This window comes from Citrus sinensis, chromosome 5 (genome assembly GCF_022201045.2).
Source record: "Citrus sinensis cultivar Valencia sweet orange chromosome 5, DVS_A1.0, whole genome shotgun sequence".
Classification (NCBI taxonomy): Eukaryota; Viridiplantae; Streptophyta; class Magnoliopsida; order Sapindales; family Rutaceae; genus Citrus; species Citrus sinensis.
Genome location: NC_068560.1, coordinates 20,998,158 through 21,021,862, shown reverse-complemented (window position 1 = coordinate 21,021,862; position 23,705 = coordinate 20,998,158). Strand labels below are relative to the sequence as shown.

At 34.6% G+C, this 23,705-nt stretch overlaps 2 protein-coding genes and 1 long non-coding RNA gene across 5 annotated transcripts; 1 reads left to right on the top strand and 2 right to left on the bottom strand.

Annotated features, from left to right (window-relative positions):
- The first annotated feature begins 8,227 nt into the window (after positions 1–8,227).
- Positions 8,228–13,444, top strand: LOC102610365 (probable inactive shikimate kinase like 2, chloroplastic). Of its 2 annotated transcripts, XM_006471453.4 has the most exons (8): positions 8,230–8,555; positions 8,648–8,838; positions 8,964–9,158; positions 9,593–9,654; positions 10,242–10,308; positions 10,417–10,535; positions 11,863–12,039; positions 13,221–13,444. In XM_006471453.4, the coding sequence occupies exons 1-8, from the start codon at positions 8,310–8,312 to the stop codon at positions 13,328–13,330; spliced, it is 1,167 nt and encodes a 388-aa protein (XP_006471516.2). In that variant the 5' UTR covers positions 8,230–8,309; the 3' UTR covers positions 13,331–13,444. The 2 variants fall into 2 exon arrangements, with proteins under 2 accessions (XP_006471517.2, XP_006471516.2); XM_006471454.4 differs by lacking the exons at positions 10,242–10,308; positions 10,417–10,535 and having other exon boundaries at positions 8,228–8,555.
- On the bottom strand, positions 9,982–12,724 carry LOC127902773 (uncharacterized). Its single transcript, XR_008055360.1, has 2 exons — positions 12,636–12,724; positions 9,982–10,657 (listed from the first exon to the last, which is right to left on the bottom strand). It is a non-coding gene; the product is annotated as an uncharacterized LOC127902773 (long non-coding RNA).
- A 458-nt stretch (positions 13,445–13,902) lies between the features above and the next one.
- On the bottom strand, positions 13,903–21,355 carry LOC102609831 (inactive poly [ADP-ribose] polymerase RCD1-like). Of its 2 annotated transcripts, none has more exons than XM_006471451.2 (8): positions 21,036–21,353; positions 19,940–20,063; positions 16,891–18,157; positions 16,042–16,283; positions 15,514–15,614; positions 15,210–15,395; positions 15,013–15,108; positions 13,903–14,241 (listed from the first exon to the last, which is right to left on the bottom strand). In XM_006471451.2, exons 3-8 carry the CDS (start codon positions 18,018–18,020, stop codon positions 14,143–14,145), a joined length of 1,854 nt encoding a protein of 617 aa, XP_006471514.2. In that variant the 5' UTR covers positions 18,021–18,157; positions 19,940–20,063; positions 21,036–21,353; the 3' UTR covers positions 13,903–14,142. The 2 variants fall into 2 exon arrangements, with proteins under 2 accessions (XP_006471514.2, XP_015383747.2); XM_015528261.3 differs by lacking the exon at positions 13,903–14,241 and adding an exon at positions 14,445–14,771 and having other exon boundaries at positions 21,036–21,355.
- Positions 21,356–23,705: the final 2,350 nt, after the last annotated feature.

Below are 23,705 nucleotides of genomic sequence, written 5' to 3'. Positions count from 1 at the left end.
ATCCATATCCAATCTAATCCACTAATCCACGAATCAGATTTTTACGGATCAGACGGATTAAGTGGATCGGATTGAATTCTGAACACCTCTAATTAACACCCATAGCAATAGAAATCACCCAACAACGGCCTACCCTTTCGATGCCATTTTTGCTAAACCTTTAGCCAATAAGTTTTTCTCTATAAGAATTTACTCAATTTCAAATTCTACGAAGAACTTCTTCAACTTTTTGACTTTATTGAGGTAAGCCTTCATGTTATCTTCTCTTGTTTGCAATTCTTCCCTGACCTGATGCATGACTAATTAGGAGTTACTCTTGATTAACAATTTCTTAATGTCAACCGTTTTTCCCATTTTCATACTAGAGATGAGGGCCTTATACTCAGCCTCATTGTTCAAAGTTTCAAAATCAAACCTCAAGGCATAATTGATCTCCATTCGGTCCAGACCTTAAATCATAATCTTAGCACCGCTACCATTAGTGTTGAAAGCTTCATCAACATATATTGTCCATGTAGGCACTCCTTGGAGTTTGTCTCATCAGAGATTGCCTCTCATTCTCATGTCATCCCCCCAAGTCATCAATAAACTCAGCGGTGAAATTACCGATGGCTTGTGCTTTGATTGAGGGTTGAGGTCTGTAAACGATCTTGAACTCATTAAGTTCCAAGGATCATTTTATCAACCACTTTAATTTGTCAAAGTGCAGCAATACTTGTCTAACGGGATGATTTATGAGTATGAGAATCATGTGTGCTTGGAAATAAGGCCAAAGTTGTCTTGCGAACATGACGAAAACTAAAATAAGTTTTTTAGGATTGGGCACCTTTTCTTAGTATCACCTACAACCTTACTTGTATAGTAAATAGGGGGCTACACATCATCATTGTCTTCTTGTACTAGCACAAAACTAGTGATTGTCTTTGAGACCGCAAATTAGAGAAGAAGTAGATCCCTAAGTTTGGGTTTTATGAGTAAGTATGATTTATTGAGATAGTTTTTTAGTTGTTGTAAAGTGTACTCACACTCGAGGCTTTATTGTATCCTCTACCAGCCTTTTAAAGCTTTGAAGAAATGTTGGCATTTATCTGTAGCTTTTTAAATTAAATGGCTAAGAGTGACTACTTTTTTTACGAGGCTTTGTACTTTCTTGATAGTGCGCAGGGATTGCATTTCCAGGATCACCCTGATTTTTTCGGAGTTGGCCTCAATGCCTTGGTACTACACAATAAATCCTAGGAACATCACGACGATACAACATATGCACATTTCTTAAGGTTCAATTTCATGTGATTGTCCTGTAAGATTTTGAAAGTGGTTAAGAGATCCCTTACATAATCATTTCTTCAACTGGTCAATATGTTGACTAAGTGTTGATAGATGACACCCACATTCTTCAGGTTGAACGACATAACTTGATAACAGTATAGTTCCCTATGAGCAATAAAAGTTGTCTTTTCTTCATTTCCTGGTTTCATCATTATTTAGTTATACTTAGAGAAGGCATCCATAAAGCTTAGCAACTCATGTCATGTTGTGTCATCTACTAAATAATTGATTTAGGGCTGCGAGAAGCTGTATTTTGTGCAGGCTTTGTTGATATCCGTGAAGTTGATGCACAATCATTAGCCTTTTTGATCAAGACTGCATCGGAGAGCCACTCGAGGTATATTGCTTTGTGAATTAAACCCTTTGTGAGAAACTTGTTTACCCCATAGTGTTCCTAGTTGAAGACGCGGCGCTTCTACTTGATTAAATAAAAGAAGTGGTTCACATTAAGCCTATGAGAAAATACCATGGGGCTGATCCCCATCATGTTCGAATGGGACCATGCAACGAAATTCTTGTACTCTTAAATTAGACTGACGAGATGTTCTATATCTAGCTTAGTCATATTGACGTTGATTCTAACTGTGTAAAAGCAATCTTCCACATAAACTTGTATAGACAGCATTTGCTTTGCTGGTTTTTCCCTTGTGACGTCCTTGGAGAGTCTTGGATCAAGTGTAGAGTCCATTACTTGTTGTACTGAGGTGGTGGTAATGTCCAAGGCTGAGATAATCTTGACAATCTCGACAAATGCGTAGAAATTCTCTGTAGGTAAAGGGACGGTGCTAGAAAATGCGAGGAAGTTCACTATAAGTGGAGGAATAATGTCGACAATGCAATGAGGCTCTTTGTGGGTGAAGAAATAGTGTCGGGAAGTGCGAGAAAATTCTCTGTAGGTGAAGGGATGGTGTCGGAAAGTACAAGGAAGTTCTATGTAAATAGACTTGCAAGAGATAAGTTATCTTGCTTGGCTTTGTTCCAAATAAGTCTTCTCTTGGTCATGCTTAATTCTTTAAGGATCTATCGGCATTGGCAATAGTAGGCCTCTATTTGTGTTGCAAATGCAATATGGAAGGTTCTTTTGGCTATATTTAAATAGCAGTCTCGGGTTATTTTTTGGTAACCTTCAAGGGTCACGATCCTTGTTAAAGTGGGGACCTTCATTCCCAAATAATACATAGAGATGGCACATTAGGATGCAGTCATGTGTAGGTGGTTGATGATACAGTTGTAAGTACTTTCCCTATGGATAATCAATAAATCAACAAGATGAACAATATGATGACTATAAAAAGATAAAGATACAATTCCCCTCAAACATAACCATTTTGCCCACAAATCCCATCAACAGGGTCCTTCATGAGCGTATTTTTACTGACTTGATATCCATATGTCGCAAAGCATTAGTGAAGATATATCTACTAAGCTCGCTATACCGAAGATGGTTCTTGCCACATTGTACAAGGCAAGTGCATCATCATGGAGATATAGTATTCTGACGACATAATCATTGAAGAAGATGATTGGCATTAGGCACTGGACTTGGTGATTGGGAACCTTGTAATGAAGGTAAACCTTGTGGCTATTGAGTTAAAATGTGATGATACCTCTTACATATTTTTTGTTCGCACAATTAGATGCGTCTACCATAGTAGGCCCCCCTGCAATTATATTTGCTTAGTACCGTCTTTGCAATTTATTTCGCTTTCTTTGAACATCAGCGAGAAAATCCAATAATTTGCCATTATCGATGAATGTTTGGATCTCGTCTTGGAGATTATAGCGTTCCGCGTGGTATAACTGAATTCTCTATAAAATTCATAATATTTATCAGTTTGTCTTGGTTGTGCATCTTTCCTCAATGGCAAGAGTCCATGAGCAAGCCTTTGTGTTTAATTTTAAAAAAGATTTGCTCTTATGTGGTTTTCAACTCGTCGTCATAGGAGAAACGGATACCATGGGGTAAGACTCATTTTAGAGACAGTCAATTAGATAAAGATGATCCCTTAGTTTAGGTTAATGCAGTCCTCTCGACGGAATGAGATTGTGATGTGATCTATTTTGTCGAGGGAGTGGCAGGAACATCCAATAGGCTTTTGCTTATTGAGATGGTCAGTTGCATGTGGCTAGGTCATCTCGTGCTTTTTTATGGTGCAGTACTCCTCAATATCTATTAGGTCGAGTGACCGGAGGTGTACAACAGCATATGCTTGGGAACATTGTGCTTGATAAACTTTCTATTGACTTTCTCATCTTTCAAATTTCTATAGAAGATCTCAAAGGTTCTTCCTTCACTGTAGAGACTAGCATGCAAGACCTTCTCGTGAAAATGCTTCACATAGTTGTCTAATAACTCACCCTCCCTCTGCATGATTCGTGATAAGTATGAGAATCCTCACTATTCTTTTCTTGCATATCGAAAATGGGTGAGAAATTCATACTGTAATGGCTCCCATGATGAGAGTTGTCAGGGAAAAGCCTTGGCAACACCTTTCAGGATGCAGGGAAAAAAGGCAACAAATGGTGTTGTTAGAGATGCCTTTAATGGCTATCTGGCCCTCATAGTTCTTTAGGTGCTTGGTGGGGTCAGTTTGACCATAATGAAGTCTTTAGAGAGGTTGGCAGTGACTATTTGCTTTGTCAATGGAGAGTGGAAAAATGCAACAGAAGATCTTTTGGACGGTCTTTTTAACCTTTGTCATCATATCAACTTTATCACGAAGATGGTGTAGTTCGACTAGGGAAGATCTTTCGACTAAGTTGGTATTTGGTATTCAACTTATCATAGAGGTCAACAAAGACCGGTTATGGATGTTGTTTTGGCCTCCCTACGGTACTATAGCTCGTAGTGTCATGACCCAACGCAAACCTAGCAAGGTATTATCGGTTTTTGGTCTTAATAAGGCTCGCACGGTTTTGTTCCTGGAGCGCCCATACACCTCAAAACGCGTCTTGTCAATTAAAGTGTAGATCACCTCTTATAAACCCATCATATCTCTCATTGCTGATATGGGGATTCGCCTAAAGTGTTACGTAAATTTATTTTATTTTGAAGGTTTTAGAACATTTATCATTAAATGTTATTTTTTTGGTTTTACAAATGAGATTAATGAAATGCAGTTTCACTTCAATTCCACCATAATGGCTTGTTAGTGGAATTTGGGTGTTACATGTGGCGGGTGCACGAGTTGCCCCTTGAGCCATTTTAGGGAGCTCTACTTGGTCTTGCTCTAGTGGATAGGGCTGTTAGGGTTGTGCCATTTAGTAGTAGATCGGTGATCGTTCTGTGCGGTAAGGTGAGGTGTAAAACTGCTTAGAAGGCGTCTTCTATGAGCTGCTGGATATCTCTCGAGTTAAAGGTTTCTTTTTTTTCTTTTGGGGGCTACCCTGGCTGGGGCTTTGCCTCATGCATCACGAGTTCAATTATCTATGGTTTGGGACCATTTCATTTTTTCCTCCAATGGTGTCTTCTTGGTGGTTGTCACCCTTCTTATAGGTCATTGGCAAACATGTTTTATGGGTCAAGAGTGTGTTTTTGTGGCTAACGAACTTATTTTTATAGGTAAAAAGGAGGCTATTATAGGAAAAAAGAAATCTCTATAAGTAAAAACTGTATCTTTATGGGTAAATGATAAAGCTTTTTTGATAGAGGTGATTTTATTGGAGAAGAGTGTTGTCTTGTGTGAGAAAATTAATGGATATAATTTTAAGTGAGTAGGTGTTTGAAGATGAAGAGGTCTTTTTTTTAATATAAGCTAGAACAATAGCTTCTTATTCAACCCTGCAAACAACGCCAAAATGTTTTTACTTGATATTGATTTAACCTAAAATAGCATGAGAGCTTCTGTGTGGAAGGTAATTTTCTAGTGAAGATGGGGATTATGTCGTCCGAAGACTGTTTTTAAAGACGGTGGCAGTTGAGACGAACTTGAAATCACAAGGAACAACCGTTAGAGGCTGCACCGGTAGTGGCACTCCGACTGTTAAATCAATAAGATGTTGAAGAACATGTTGTGTTTCCAAGAAATACTAGATATGAAAAGAGTTGAGTGTTTTTTGTGAAAAAGTGAACTTACCTCTTTAGTGAGACCACTTGACCTTTTAAGGGGCATCTTTATGTCCTTTTGAACACGTGGCGAGCCGTTATAGATAATTTCCCTCATCAGGTAGGGTTATAAGAGTAATTTAGCTCCTTTTATAGAGGCTTTAAGCTTATTTTGATTGGATAATTGTCTGTTTGAGGACAGTTTGCACTGACATTGTGCCTTCAACTCTAATTGGTCCATTTTGAATAAACTAAATAGGCTGAGAAGACCTGATTTCATTGGGGATGGTGCAGATGGCTCTGTTCGTTATCCTCCTTTCTCAGTCCTAACTTTGGCGGCTCACAAGACAATATTTTGAAGACAATTCAGGTGGCGACCGTATGGTAACAACATGGCCTGGTGGCGTTGGCGTATAGGCACATGGCAAATGGATATTTTGCATGAGGTAAATTTCTACTACTCTTGGGCAATTTAAGTAGTTGAGGCCGACTCTTCAAGATTTTCCTATTCCGTCCTCCCTTCTTCCCTCTATCCTTTATCATAGTCCCAAATCATGTTTCCCTTGTATTTTACCACCTACAATGTCTATTCTATGAAACTATTGTTTATGTTACAGTTAATATTCTCACATGGTAGCAAGTTATCCAAACCTTATAAAATTTATGTTTCACAAGCCTATTTTAATTTTATTTTCGAATATCACTTTGTTAATTTCATAAAAGTTAAATCTAACATATATTCCTAATTATCTTTATTTTATGAATCGTGAAATATTATTTATTGATATTCTTTTATTTTAATTAAAAAATTATGTTACTAAAAGTCATTAGTTTTATCATGAAAGTTAATGGTAGTAATAAGTAAAATATTACCTCCAATAATATTTACATGGGAAAGAATGAGGAAAAAAATCTTTATATACTTTATATTTTCATTACAATGCGATATTTTAACTTAAAATTTTCACCTGAAATTTGAGTCATTAATCTGTCACAATCTAATGATAGGTATTGGAAAAAAACAACATTTTATGATGTTGCATCATCCACCATTGAACTGCATTAAATTAATAGATTACATTTTGTGTTAATAATTTAAGTTAGAATAACTTAATTTTAAAAGTATATATCAAATAATTTATTACAATGCATTCTATGATTATTATTGTTTAAGTAATAATGATTTTGTAATTTAATTCATACAATACAAATTATTTTAAGAACTAATAGAATATCTTTATAGAAAATATTATTGAAATAACATATTTATTTCAATGTTATTATATATATTTCTAAGTAGCAGCTAGGTTACAACATGTGTCACTTACATCAACTTTTAAGTAGTTTTTCATGACCCCGTAATTGTTTGACTGATAACAACTGAGTCATACGAAAAAACTACTTAGAGCTTGATGTAACTTAACAAGATATATATTTCTAACACTAAATGTAAAATTAAAAAAAGTAAAATTGTAAAGTTATAGATAGTAATTAATAATTTTAGATTCAATTTTTTTTTGTTGAATCAAAAAACATATATCAATTGATTAGATAAAGATTAGATAAAAATAATTTAAAGTATCAAGAAATACCATAATTTACAAATTATTTGTTGCATAATTACTTTTCTATTAAAATTAAATTTTACATAATTATTTTTATTAAAATTAAATTAAAGGTCAAAGGTTCTAATATCAAAATCCAATGATCTCATTATTGATTGTGGGATTTTATCCTAATATAATAGAATTTTCCTTTTATCAACTAATTAATAATTTTTTTTAAAAAAAATCTACATTTATTTGCAACCTAAAGATTACTTGTTATTCTTTAATTAATTAATTAATTTTTTATCCACTATATTAAATTAATTTTTTAATCATATTAAATAAATTGTAGAGATTAAAACACTTAAATTAAAAATTCTACAGTAATCTCATTATCAATACTAAGAAAACTCATACAGTACCATACAGAAATCCATTAAAAAGAGTTTTGCAGAGAAAATAAATAATAGAGAATGCATGGTTTTGTTAAGTTAGAACAGTGAGAAACAGTACATGAGTTTAATCGGAAATATATAATTGTCCGTAATCACAATTACATAGGAAAGGGATGTTATGAGGATACTGAAGGGGTGTTAATAGTATTATCTATTTAAAATCTATGGTCCAATAAGCAGGTAATCTGTGTTATGGCCATTTTGAAATGGGCTTATCAAGTCAAGTAACAGGGCAAATTCTTGGTGTCGGATTAGGACGAAATTAATCCCATCACACCTCATTATATATATGTATGCATGTATGTGTATATATATGCATGCATACATACATAATACATACATATATGCACACTCATTTGCAAGTATTTAAATTTAAATACCAAAATTACCCTTCTCCCTCTAATGACTAACAAGTTAAAAGGTGACCTTGCAATGGGACCCTAAAAAAGTGTAGTTGCAAAAGTAGAATTTCTCTTATTTCTAAAAGTATACTCTTTTATTTTAGAGCAATTTTTTGAATTAAACTTGAGGTAAATTACATCAACACAAGTCTCAATAAATTTTACTTTTAAAAGATGAAGAGAAAAAATTAATATTGTATAATATTTAAAGAGTTTGGTTACGTAAGAGTTGCTCTAAAGTAGAGCATCTCTTCATAACCACATAATTAAAGTTATAATAAATTTTTTACTATTTATCATTTTACGTATGTGACTGAAATTCATGTTTCACCGTAAATATGCTCTAACATAGCCATATCCATGTCTATATTGAAAACCTTAAGACAGAAAAGTAGATTTCCAGTTTTACTTTTAACCCAAATGAAGCCATGCATGATGGTCGCGCAAAAAAAAAAATCCATAACTGAAATATTGTAACAAGAAAAACAGACTCTTTTATGATCTCATCCTACCTTTGTCTTTGAGAAACAAAATGGCTGCTGCCGCTGCTACTTATCACCACCTCAGCCTCAGCTCCATCTCCCAAAACCCCATTTCTAAAAGTAAAACCCAACATTTCTCCTCCCCACGTCACTCCGTTTCAATTTTCAAGCCAATTTTCATTTCCAGTTCACTTCACAAATCAACCAATGTGGTCCCCATCAAAACACACGACCGGCGTCGTTTCACTTGCAGCAACAGCCTCTCATCGATCCCAGCCAACACCAGCCAGTACGAGGTACCATTGTACAAAGTTTGTTATTTTAGACATGGGTTGTTGCAGAACTGCTTATTGTTTTGAAAATAATAATAATAATAATAATCATGCAGTTTTCAGATGGGTCCGCTGAGATTGAATTAAGATTACAATTGGGTTCACTGGAAATTCAAAGTTCAAAAGACATATTTGTTGATGCAGATGGAACTTGTTTAACTGTCAGAGTAAACCGCTCTGGTTCTTTCATCACACTCATAGAAACAAATCAGCTGTTTGATAAAATCAAGCCTACTGAGACGATATGGTTTGTGATGCCGAATCCTTTTGAATCAGTGTGTTGGTGTTTTTGCTTTTTTAGTTTTAGGTGCTTTATGATGAAAAAGAAAATGGGGTTCCTTATTCTTTTTTTTTTTGGATGATTTCAAATAGGTATATAGATGAGGATCAACTGGTTATTAACTTGAAGAAGCAGGACCCAGAATTGAAATGGCCTGATATTGTGGAGTCGTGGGAGTCCCTTACAGCAGGCTCTATGCAACTACTCAAAGGAACTTCCATCTTCCTTGTTGGGGACTCAACTGAAGTTAATGAGAAAGTGGCTCTTGAACTTGCTGTTGGCCTTGGGTATTCAACGTTCTTCCTTTTGTGTTTTTAATGAAAGTTTGACCTATAAGTATGTAAATTCTTGCTTCCGTTTGCATTAGTTTATGAATTCATAATACATGTGAGGAAAGTGTGTAATTGTATTTTAGAGGTGCACAGAGTTAGTCGTCCTCCCTAAGCTACTGCCATTCCCATATTTAGTCAATATTCATTTTCTGTTTCATTCTCATTAGCTAATTAAGTAACCTCTCTGTTAGTCGTTTATACGAAATTTATTTCTGTGTGTGTCGTGATTATATGAATGGCCAGGTAATTGATCTCAAAATCTAATTTTGTGGCTTAGTGCTGATAGGCGATGCTGCCTGTATCTATGATAAATACTTTTCTGTTTGGTTTTCTTTATACTTTCTGTCACCTAATGTCTTCTTTTCCCCTTGATTGATACGGTCTTTCAGGTATACACCTCTTAGTACAAAAGAGTTGCTGGAAACATTTGCCAAGCAAACCATTGATTCATGTAAGTTCAGATATATTTGCTCTGGTTACATAGTAATCTAAGCTGGCTCTCCAAATCCACTAGTCTGAGGACTCTTTCACACAATCAAGTTCTAACTTCTCTCTCCCTCTCTCTCGCATGAATGTTTTTGCATAAAATATATGAAACTGGAATTCATCGATATATGGCAAATGCGAGGTCGAAACTTTTCGTTCCAAAACACAGTAATTATATCCATAATAAGAAATACGCGAAAATGTTGTTATGCAATAAAATCGATCCCTAGGATGTCCTACAAAAGAGTGTGTAACTTTTATTTTGATAGAAAATGGCTGGCTTCTTTGAGGATATGAGAAGTTTTCATCTTTGCATTATAGTTCGAAGCATAAGATAAATACAAGCAAACTTTATCTATGATTGTTCACAATCTTATTACAACATGTCAACTCGTCTTAACTAAAAGCTTTCACTCTTCCAAGGTTAATTCTACAACTCTATTTTGCATGTATCCGTTTATGACAAAATGAATCCAAAGAAAAACATCCTGTATAGCTGAAGTGACATGTATTACACATCTTGCAGTGCATTAATGAGTTAGTCAATTCCAGGGATGCTTGCTGAAGGCTCAGACTCTGTAGTTAATGGAGAATGTGATGTATTGGAGAGCCTAAGTAGGTATGATCTACGGCTTAAATAATCGTTCAGATCCTTTCATTGATAAGTGACTGATAGGCAAAAAGAATTAACCCTTTCCCTGGTCTTGAACTTCGGTCGGTCTTGCAGTCATGTTCGAGCCGTTGTTGCAACTTTAGGAGGGCAGCAGGGTGCTGCCGCAAGGGCTGACAAATGGCAGCATCTTTATGCAGGATTCACTGTCTGGCTGTCACAGACCGAAGCCATGGGTAAATTACTTCGAGTTTTTGTTCTTTGCTTCACTTGAGATCAGTTACTTCCTATTTTGTCCGTCTAGAATTTGTTTCCAGCTTTTCCAGTACCAATGAACACATTATGGCAAGGAGGCCTGCTGTTATAAAAACACTTCTCACGAAACGTTGCTAGGAAAGATTTATGACTGTAATCAAAGCAAACCAACAGAAGTAAGTTGTCTATGCACATGTAGGCAGTAATAGGGCTATGTCTGGGCTTCTCCTTTTGTCATAAATTATGACCACCACTAAATTTTTTGCTTAAATAATCTGGACAGGTTCAGGTAATTTACTCATTTATTCATATTCTAAAGTAGAGAACATATTTCAAAAATGCCAGGTGCTTAGCATTCATGACACATTCAGAATTCTAAGCAAGAATTTATACTTAGGATTGTACCTCTGCGTCCAAATGCTACTAGCGGTGTAAGCTGCCATATGCATGAATAATCATATGGTCAACCATTTGGTGATCTTGGAACCCAGCTTTTTGAAGTTGTTTAACTAGTGAATTTCTTTTATCAAACACCTATTATTGTTTTATATAGTGTTACTTTTCTAAAAGTAGCAAATCTTGGATAACAGGTGCATAGAGGAGACTAGCATGGTTTAGAAAACCCTAGGTGAATGATGTGATTTCACTGTCAAGATGGATGGTGGAAAAATTAAAAAGAATAATAAAATAAGATAAATTTAAAAAAATAAAAAGGGAGAGATGATCAGGAATCGTCAAATCAGATTTTGATATGTAGTTGTGGCAGTTTGCAAGCTCCACTCACCACTTCTTGTTTCAGTAGCAGACATGGTTGCTTTACTAATGGTAGGACATGTCTGTTAATCATCTAGAACAAGCAATAAGATAAGTTAAAGATCTAAAAGGGTCCTTTTAGTGATTGATCTTTAAGGAAATGTGGATGTGCAGTCATAGTGCTTAGGATCTTATGCTCTATTATGTCAGGAGTTTTTCTACAAACTTAAGATTTTGATTGAAATCTAACTCCGTTTGATATCAAAGCCAGTTCAACAAAGAGTTTTATTGTTATCTTCCCACATATTTCTATTTGTATTTAAAGAAATATCTGTATCTGCATTCATTTCTGTATGGTTATGATCCATATGAGAAGCCGCTGATAGATTCCCGTCGTGCACTTGAGGAAGCTTATTTGTATCTTAAAACTTTTTATTCAAATAACTAGTAACTTAACACTTAAAACTTGGGTTCCAAATGAAATCAAACAGCTTTGTTGATTGCTTATATATTTTAACATCTTGATAAGCAATTAATTAAAGCTATTCAATACAGATGAGAATTCAGCAAAGGAGGAGGCCAGAAGGCATGTTAAAGATGGTAAACTAGGCTATTCAAATGCAGATGTGGTTGTCAAGCTCCAGGGTTGGGATGCTGATCATGCTAAAAGTGTGGCTCAGGCATCCTTGAGTGCCCTCAAACAGCTAATTCAATCAGACAAGAAACTTCCAGGTACTTATTGATCAGATTACAAAACAGATACTTATTTGCTTATGTTAAAAATATAGCTTGAGTAAAAATGGCGCATCTGCATCTATCACTTAAGCTCATTAAATTTCTTGTTTGTAACAACACCCACTAAAAGTTCTTCAGCTTTGGAAATGGCCTCCATGATAAACTGGCTTTATTGAATCCTTACCACCACGTGCACAGATTACCTGCATTCTGAAGCTAGCCTGGGCTATAAAATATCAATTTTGTGATACAGAGCAACGCATCCATCAACTTCTCTAAAATATGTCGACTGCTAGAGTTATTTGTCTTTTCTTTTGATCTTATGAAGAAAACGTTCTAACATTGATGTATGTTGCATCTATTCAAACTCTAGTGAATTTAATCCATGAGCAGTATTGTAGGATATTTGATATTATAACTAATCACATCCGATAATGTTAACCATCCGACTACTTGTGACATGCACTGCCTCATTTTGTTGGGCTGGCGAATGAAAATTAAGTTGTGAAAACAGGAAACAAATGAAGGAAGGCAGGATGGAGGGTGTAATTGCTTGCAATTAAGAACACAGGAACCAAAAATACATTACTTACCATCTCTCGGATGTTGCCAATGTCATAGTTCCATCTCCTGTCAATTTGATGCACCTAGTGATATTGATTTTTTTTCTTCCTTTGGGGGGAAAAAAAGAAAAAGAAAAAAGCCTATTATGAATGAAAAAGTTATACAAATATACAATTGTCAGAGTAAAGATTGCTAAAAATTGTGAGGGAATAAGGTTTTTTAGTTGGATTAACATGGATATGTTATTGTCCAATGAAGAGATTTTGTATTTGGGAAGTGGTTTAGCTAGGGTTCTGAAAGCATTTAGTAAGGAGAATCCGGATTATGTTAGTAAGAGTTCATGTTAGTTGGATGTGTTAGTGTTCCAATTTCCTAGGTTTGAGACAAATTCAGTCATGCCAGAACTCTATGTAACATTTAGCATATTAAAGAAACTGGGAAGAATCGAATGGGTAGAATTACATGGAAAACAATTTCCCATTGTCTTTCAGGGTTTCTGTATGCATTTGCATTTAGATATTTGGTTGTGGTGCTACCCTATCTATTCTTGGCAAATTTTTACTTAAAGGATAAAAGCACTTTGCCACTGACACATTTTATGTGCTGCTGTGAAGGTAAGAAGAGCCTCTATATAAGGTTAGGATGCCGTGGTGATTGGCCGAACATCAAGCCTCCAGGTTGGGATCCTTCAGCTGGACCTAATGCCTCTACTGATACAAATTAGCATTAGAGACATTGTAGATGAAATTAAATGGTTTTTGGAAGAATTCATCTATGCTCAGATCACTTTGTGCAAGTCTTTGATTTAGTAATGGCAATTTCTTGTGCTTCTGTTTCAGTTGAGACTATCCATACAGCACACCAAATTATCAATTTGCAAAAGAAATATAACGACTCAAAAATCAATGATGGATCCCAAAAGCAGAAAGAGCACCTTATCAGAAAAATGTTGAGGTCATGACACATTCAATCTTTAGTCTCTTCTCGCTCACGCAACAGCCGACCACCTTTTAAAAGTTTGATTGAGAAACGACCGTGCAATCTCTTTACTCATTTCTCTGTTAAAATTATAAGAGACAAAACCAACATCTTAAACAAGCTTCCACAGATGTGAATCTTTGCCCTGACAAAGTCAAACCAAAGATTAATCTTATTTTGAACTGAGTAAAAGTTCTTCTAGATGGTTTGGGTTTGAGTAGAAATGAAGTTGCCAGTATCGCCCTCAACGGGATGAGGGTCACTCAACGGGATGAGGGTCAAAATAGTAATGAAAAAAATTCTTGATGAGAGAGGGGATGTCTTAATTGTCAACATACAATTATTAAGCAACGTTTTTCCACAAAATACGTCGTTTCAGTTCAACAAGTCCGACAGAATTACGATTACCAAAAATAAAATAAAAAATATCAACCGCAAGACATCCAAATATAGCTAGAAATCCTACTCATCGTTAAAACAGAACAAGGCCATTACAAATATTCACAACTTCATGTCGACACATTTCCAAACCAGCAACGAGACCTTGCAAACAGCACGTCATATACCAACAGACGGTCCTAAGGTCAACTGAAGTTCCGGTGATCCTTCCATATCCACATCCGGCTTCACCTCTCCCACTTCCCGCTTTGAAGGTATCTGCAAACAAAACAGTAAAATTTGTATTAGGAAATGCTATTTACCAAAATCCCCGAGCAGTGCATTCATTCAATCCAATGGACCCCAAGACTATGCCGTTGAATGTGTTCTAACACCCGTCAATATTTCGCAGGAAGTAGTGGCCTGGCCTCTTATAGATATTAAAGGACCTACATCCACCAAATTATCTTCTGGAATGAACAGCCTACTCAATGCCCATCATATTCACATTACAGCATCAATGTCAATAGCATAAATGGCTGCTCCAGAAGAGATTAACCCAACATCCTGAAGCCAAATTTACAAAGCTGGACACAAGAATCAAGGTCCTTTGTATAAGTCAATACAGTCAGGAATGAACATCCAAGTTTTACACTAGTCTGATAGTTGCCTTCATTAGAGCCTTGTTGTTGTTCCACCTCTTCAACTTAAGATTGGTGAGCAAAGATCTCGTCACATCTTCATCTATGCAAATGCTGTACCGTTGTTTGCAGCGAAGTCCATGCTACTGAGCAGCGAAGTCCATGCTACTGAGCAGCGAAGTCACAAGGGTCAAAGAAACTTAAAGGTTTGCTTATTAAGAAATTCTTTTGATGTTTGTCATTCCTTCAGATTAAGACCAGTACCTTTACTTAAATGTAATTAATTTCACGAGTCTATGAAGAGCCTCTAGAAGATTGACCAGCCATTAACAGAGAATTTTAAATATAGAAGCCAGCACCAGTCAAAAGAATTTGCATGCCAAAAAAGTGGCAGCATAATTAATCATACCTTGCACTGAAGAGCTGTTATTGTAGACCTCAACAAATCATCTCCCACTATCAATCTCAACTTTTTCACAAAGTCATCCCTATTCACCTTCTTTGCCTGAAAAAATACCAAAAAAGAGAGCGACGAACGAGATAGAAGCATTAGAAATACTTCAATGAAAGCCAAGATATGGTAACAAACAATTTTACAGGTCATACCCTGAATAACTCATACTGGTTTGAAATTTGTTCCATGACTTTAGGAGAAACTTTATTTGAGATCGAAGCAAACAACATAGGAAAAGGCATCCAAGGGGATTTGGGAGCTCTTGGAGTGCTTGAGCTTGTACTGGGAGCCTTTCCCTGAGAACCCCCAGAATCTGAAACTGGATGACTAACATCACCCTAAAAATAAATTGAAGGTTAAAAGATAATGCAGCCATACAATGTCATCAAACAAAAAAATTTTGTTCAAGTGATATTTTAAAGAAAAAAGCTTAATAAAACTATTTGAGAAACTCACAAAATCGGCAGAGGAGTCTAATCGCAAATGACCCTGAAGCCCTTGCGACGATGTAGTGAGTACTGAAATAGCACGCTGGCTCTCACTTCTGATTAGATGCCCTGTAGAAACACACCAAGTGCTAGTGCTCAAGTACTAAAATTGTTTTTACAAGCAATCCATGGTATTCATACAGCATCAGCAGCAGACAGCCAACTAAATTATTGAATCACTGAATAGTTGGAGTGCTGATTGATTTCCCGAAACAAAAAATCCAACCAACACGAAACGTCTGAATAAAATAATGAATTAGGTCTTTTTCCTAAATGACAACTTTTAATCTTGCCATCCAATTCTAGAACATAAAATGGACATCTGAAGTTGATTTTCTGGTTTGCAACAGTTGAAATTTATTAGTTGTCTAGCATCCAGGGAATGTCCAATTGTTCATGGGAATCACTCATAAATGTGGAGTACAGAATTCAGATCCAATGTTTAAGAAACAATAAGAAAAGACAAACAGAAAACCCTGTAGGAGTAATATATCACCTTCAACATTGGAAGAGAACTTGAAACTAACAACAAATTCTGGAAAAATATGGGTATTCATATTCATATTCCAGACTATGTAATGCCTTGGATTTTGAAGATCATCCACCCCGCTATCAAAATCTTCACTGCTAGGATGAAATTGCTTCGTTCCAGGGAATAGAGGCTCCATATTTCCCATTATTACACGACATAATACCATGTGTCGTACACCATTTTCGTCAACATCAGTATAACTTGCACTGTAACCAAATTAAAAGTTAAATCTAACAGGACGGCATGATCATGAGATGAAACAATCCACACCACTGATATTACAAATGACAAGAAAAAGACTAAGGAAAGATATTACAAATGACAAGAAAAAGACCAAGGAACATATGAAACTTTCCTCAGCAATTCTGAACGAGAATAAACAGAGAAACATGAACTTCAAAACCTCCTCTGATAGACACAATTACTTGGCAATCAGCAACAAGAACATAAATAGCGGAAATCCAATATACTTTATGATAAATTTGGTTCTATCATGATAATCGTCAACCATATACAAGTAGATTAATACATACATGTATGATCTATGCAACAATATCCACAACATCTAACAACTATACCATCTTTCACTAGTACGTGAGTATATTCCTAATGTGTTAAATCTTTACCTCGTCAGAACTAACATCTCAACCAATTGATCAAGACAGACAACACCAGCCAATTCACGTGTAAGATTCACATTTAAACGAGTTAGTTAAAAAAAAATTAAAATGAGTCAGTTCAACAAAAAGATTCAAACTTCTTGCCATCATGCCACATGCAAGGCAATGATTAAACACAAAGGGGAAGTTAAACCTGGTGTCAGGGCAGCTCGCGGCTGCGAGATGAACCCCAATGCCATAAGTGGACTTAGTTGTGGATGCTCCACAATGACCAAGTCCATACATTATCATTGTAGACAGTGCTCCTTTCGAAGTAGCTAGCCATGCATATCGAACATTTGCATCACCACGACACTTATTTGTAATTTCAAGCTGCTTCTGGAAAAGCTCAAATCTAGCCAGCAGTGAAGCACTAGAACAACGCTGTACATCAAGTATGTCTACACCAGAAGAAGGGCTCATGCCCATGAGAAACATACTGCGCACAGAATCAGAATCCAACTTGTCATCTACAACTACAGATTTGTTGACTAAGCTGGTCTTAGTATTTTGATTCTGCCCTGTAGTTTCATCCAGTTTTGCATCAGGTTTTCGATTGCAGCTATCCTCAACTTCTACAACATATTTGTTGCTAGCAGGTTTTGGGGCAATTTGAATCTGCTTAATAAAAGCATTTGACTCCCCACTACATTCCTTCAACTTCGACTGATCCAATCCAGCAATATCAATTTCCAGCTGCAGCTTGATCTCATGTGGGCCATAAGTCTCCCTTACAGTCGGTTCAATATCTCTCCCACATTCAATTTGTGAACACTCGTATGATTCATCACCATCAGTGTAAATTTCAGGAAAGAAGCAAGAACCAGCTTCATCAATCCAAGCAAGTGGTTGCTGTGCACCTGTTTTCAAGTCCAATCTAATCATATGCAAAAAATCCAGCAGAAAACTATGACCATCTAACTCTACCTCAACTGCTGCCTTCTTTGCTTCAAGATCTTTCCTCACTGAGGCAATTAGGTGTTGAGGGAAATCAGCCCATTCACCATTTTCGTAGTGCATGAGACGTTGTGGAACTCCAGTTTTTGTAAAATTAGAGTAACAATTGAGCAAGGATCTTCTAAAATAACACCCACTCACAAATTTGCTTTGGCATCCACTTACTTTCCTTCGCTTTCCAAGCTTCTGGGCTGATAAATTGAGGTTGGGCCACTGGGGTAACCCCGTGCGGGAGGCTCCAGCTAAGAACCGTGCAGCTCGCTTTCTCTTTAAGCCGAGCATGACTTTATGTCTACTATCCAATGCCCTTGCGATCTTTGGATCCATTTCTCTGTCTACCTACTAGATCAATCCCTATCAAAAAGGTTAAATCCAACAATCCAAAAACAAAGATGTACAAAAACTCTACTGTACCCTTCCACCAGAATCAGAGAAACAGTGCCATCAAATTAAACTGGGAAATCCTGGACAATAAAAGCTTGTCAGTGATAACAAGTATAAATAAATAAAATCATGAAATTCATAAAACGCAGACAGAGGCCACAATCACAATCAGACAAATCACAGTCCACACATTTCAAAAATTAGACAAAATGATAAAAACTGGAACTGTTAAAGATTAACTAAAACAGACTTTTAAAGGTTCATAATGCTTTATTAAAGAACAAATACTGCTTATTTCAAAAAATAAAAACATATAACTCTCAGCATGCACATAAATGTGGCACTAGAAAGGTTAGATACATACAGATCACATGATCATCACAAGATGCAAAGATCATCTTAATTGACATAAAATAGTAACAATAAAAATTATTGAGTGCAAACTGATCTTTCACCTAAAGAAATTTGTAATGCGGTCGTCATACACAACACTAGACATACCCAAATAGATGTAACCAATATTATATCTATATTTTTCAGTATACTTGATGTCACAATGACAAGAAAATACATTGGAATGCAAAATCAAGCATTCCAGCAACAAATTTAACAATGTAACTAACGCAATCAGTAGATTGCCAAAGTGCTAAACTTATGTTTAACAGACTATTTTGTTAAACGATATCATATCTGATAGAAAATATCAAAGGATGGCCCATTCCTATCAGCTATGGCCGGTTAAATAACAACTAATTAAAAAAAAAAAAAACTATAAGTGTCTATATAATGGACAAACTACAGCTTAATAGTGGACCAGGCATCCACCCAAAATCAATCAAAGCTATACAAAACAGTATCAATCCCCCAATGTCTGACTTAACCCAACAGACACTGCCTAACCGTATACAAAACTGAGCAGAATACACTCTAAAACAATAAAAACTCCCATCCAATTAAGATGAACGTAGAAAAACGAAATGCCCAGGAAATCCTTAGTAACCGATCCCAAAAGCAAAGCTAAAAGGTGAACTCTATGCCACAAGCTATCATGGCCACCCCCTCCTATCAATTTTTTTGGACTGTAAAACTTCACACTTTGTTGATAATGAGCATCTTTGTATTTGAAATATACAATACTAATAGTTCAATGACTTTCTTAGAAAAAGAATGCATACACCTACTCCAACAAGAAGAATCAACAGAAACTGCAGAGGGAAAATGGGAAGCAGAAAGAGAGGAAGAACATGGATAAAGGAAAAACAAAAATTGCAGCTCATGATTAGCATTAGCTGTTTTTCAAGAACAGGATAAAAACTTTGATTTTCACAAATATTATTTCAAAAGTTTAAAAACAAAAGAGTTAAGACCAAACACATACACACATATTGAGCAGCATATAATCAATTATCATAAGCATTACAACCAGCTATGAAAAAAGGTCTCAAAACCACATCAGTTCCTTCAAGTGCCTTTCTATTGGACACCGGTTTCATCAGAACACAATTTATCAAGCCTCATTGTGCATAAGGCTTCCTAAAGGGATTTTTACTACACATATGCATGCAAAAAAAAAAATTGTGTTGGGAGATACAGGAAATACAACTCCAGATATACAATAAGAATCAGCTGAACAGCATGCACAAATCTTTAAATGAGACAAAGTAGCATATTCTCACACAAATAAGAACATCACTTTCATAACATTTATATAATGCATAGACCATAAAGTCATTAACCAATATATAAAATTCACCGAACACCTTCAACATCAGTCAAATGGGGGAAAAAGAATAGTTAAGAAAAAAGAAATCAAAAAGGCAACTCGAGGGGCAGAAAAATGTAGCAATCGAATGAATACATACCTAGCACCGCAGTTAGTAATCATCCTGTACATGTTCATGTTCCTCTTCTATTTTAGTGATGGCAGCTGAACTCACAGAAGAAAAACCTCTCCTTTATTCATATACACATAGAATAACTCTCCTCCTAAAACATCCAATAGCAAAATAAAGAACTTATATTTCTAACCAAAAAAGATGATATACAGATCAGTTAGAAGTACACACAATCAAAAAAATTTTCCCCCTCTTAAAAAGAAAGAAATCCACTCAACTACACACAACGAAGCCAGGTGATCAAAAAACTAAATAATCCTATCAAATATCCAAGAGCATCAAGAATCATTTGACTAATTAAATCAACATTTTATTCGTATTTTTGAGTTGTTAAGAACTTTGTAAACAAGAGAAATTGAAGCAAAATGAAATATACATCCTCGGCATTACTTACGTCAATATGTACTAACACAATCTAATAAAGTCTTAAATCAGTGTCAAAGCAACAGAAATTAAAATCTTGAAATTTAATTATGTATATGTTTCACAAAATTAAAAAATTATAAAAAAATCAAATTATAAAGACACAATAGAAGCTAATTCCAAATTAATTTCTTCATATTAAAAAATTTAACTTTAACTAACCCTCTAAACTTGATAAATTAGTTAAAACAAATAAAAATAAACACATCATGAAATTATGAACATCAACTCTAATAATCCCTAAGCCAAAGCCCTCATTAATCTTGGTCAAACAAATATTCACAAAAAACAAGAAGATTTCCAAAAATTCAACGCCTATCATTAAAATCAATTACCTAAAAATTGAACTAAAATCGCTAATTTTTCAACGAAACACAAAAGATCTTGACAAATTCCACCACGAAAACTCATATCAGCCTAAATCAACTCCGATCTGACAGATTATCAAATCAAAATCGAATTTTTTACATTAACAAAAAAAAGCATGCAAAAATACATGCATAGAGCCAAAACAAAAGCACCATACGATGCCTAAAGTCTCAGACCCGTATAAATTAAAAAAAAAAAAACTTGAACACTTTACACAACCAAAAAAAAAAATTAAAAAATAAAGATATTAGATAAAATTTGATGAAATTACCTGCAAAAGCATAAAAACTAGTTTCGATTTTGGTCGGGATTCGGTACGTGATAATTTTCACGAGAGGATTTTTTTTTTAATTTTTTTAATTTTTTTGAGTTAGAGAGAGAAAGGGGAGAGGGATAGAGAGAGAGAGGATTGAAAAAACCCTAACTCGTGAAAGGGGCACACGGACGGTAAGTAAGACGACGCTTACGACGCCGTTTAATTCGATGACAATAATAATAATAATCGAAAATGCCACCTGGGCCCTTGACTGTGCGCAAGCTCTATCTTAAGTCGGCGGTCCCTCTCTCGTCCTCTCTTTCTCTTTCTCCCTTGGCTTGGCTTAATGGCTTGACCCTTTTCCTTGCGCGAAAAGCAAGAAGAATATGGAGCGAGGGTATGATAACGTCACGGTGCTTGCCAGTTTTGGATTTGTCACCCGCTTTGGCCTTCGGTTGATTTGGGGTTTGACTTTGGGAGGAATTGGAGATAGATTTTCGTGTTGGGGTACAAAAGTGAATGAGTGAGTGTTTTGAGGGCATTTTCGAAATGTGGATCCAATGGGCGATGGCCCACAGTTTGTCATCTCCTCTAGAGAGTAGAGAAGAAGATAAAGCTTTCTCAAAACCAATGGTAGGCTTTTGCTCCGTTGTATAAAATTTGTGGGTCCCATAAGCAACACAGTTTTAGGGTGCGTTTGGAATTGAGGTTGGGCAGCTGTAGTTTAAAAGTTACAGCACTAAAGTGTTTGGTAAACACTAACGCTGTAACTTTTAAGCTATATTGATATGATTTTTCACTTGTATAATACAAAATATATTATATCTTTAATAATTTTATCAAAATTATTATTTAAAAATTATATTTACTATACATTATTAACTTTTGTTTCATAATTACAGCTTTTTTTTCACAGCAACTGTAGCTTAAAAGCTACAACACCTCAATCCCAAACGCACCCTTATTCTTCTTTACTCTTTCGGTAGATTTAAAAATAATTTTTGTTAATTATATTGTTGAAATAATTAACAATAAAAAAATTAGTTAAATATTTAATAAATTTTATTTTTAAAACTACTGTGATTTTTATGCATTTAGTAAATGTTAGTGTTAAATTATTGTAGTAATGTAAATGAGTGAAATGTTAAGTAAAATTTATTCACATATCTATAAATATGAATATAAAAAAAAATTATTGTGTATATACAATAATTAATAACTAAAATAAATATTTTATATTATTAATTTATTTTTTATTTTGTTGTATTAATATAATTGGTTATAATAAAACTCTCTTTATGATTTTATTTCTTAATTGATATGGATAATTTTAGATTGTTATAATATATATAAGAATATATGCGGAATTTTATTAAGTGTAAAACTAATTTTAAAAAGTTATTCATTTCTTAATTTTCGAAATCTGTTGTATGATAAGATAATTTTGTCAAAGGTGATTTTTTGAAAAAATTACTAATTACTAAAATTAATTTTTAACTTTTTAAAATTATTTTTGAACCTTCTAGGTCTCCCTTCCTTTATTTAACCAAATAAAAGTTATACTGCCTTACTTTAACAAACGTAAAGTCTCTTGTAGTCTTATAAATAAAAAACCAAAACACTAACAAGTTTTTTAATATGAGAAATTCAATCAATTGAATTGTTTCCTCTTTACTTTCTTCGTCTAGGAAAATTATACAAAGATTATGAAATTTTCAATTGATGATGCAACAAGAGCCAAGAAAATTGAGAAGAAAAGAAATTTCTTCATGTTAAGAAGAAAGGTTAGTTGGTATTTCCTTTTCATTCTGACTGTAGTTGCAACTGACTTGCACTTACCAAGATGGATCCAAGAAGATAACTCTATATTGACTAAAAATAATAAGTTATAAAAGAAGGAATGTATGCCATTATAATTTTAAAATTTTAGCTATGTCAATATATCAACATCTTTTAAAAAAATGATATGAAATATGAATCATAATTTTGGCGAATAACATTTTATTATCCAAGAACATAAAATACTAAAACAATAATTTTTATCAATCTTATTTTTGGTTTGCAAATTTGTATAAATTTTAGAAGCATAACAAATAACATCAATGTTTCTCAAAATGCTATAACCTAGACGTGCATAACTAGTCCATCATATGAATCCTTTTAAAATTGAAAACCTTTGTTTAAGAGTTATTACTTGACAGACCTTTGTGATATACTGCAAAGTGTATGTATGTAGATCAGAGGTCAATACTTTAAGAGTTCGGTGATGTTTATTTTTTAACTTAATGACTTAAAGTGATTTCATTTAATTAATTAAGTTAATTAGATGTGTTTGTTTTTATAACTTAATGAGACTTTTTAGATAATTTTGACTTAATAAAATAAGCTAATTTTTTTGGCTTTTTACTTAGTGGAGAAATCTCAATTAAGTCAATTACTTGCTAATATTAAAAATATCTCTGCTTTATAATTTATTTTTCATGTCTATCCCAAAACTCACCCATAAATATTTACCCTACATAATAATCTCATCATTGTTTTTTTAGCCGTCATGAAATCCCTCCTCACTTTGGTATCAACTCCTCAAGTATTGAAGATCAAAATTACATGTGACAACTTCGAGATGAAATGACAAATCAATTGTTTCAAGCATCTTATTAGTTTTTTTTTCTTATATTATATACG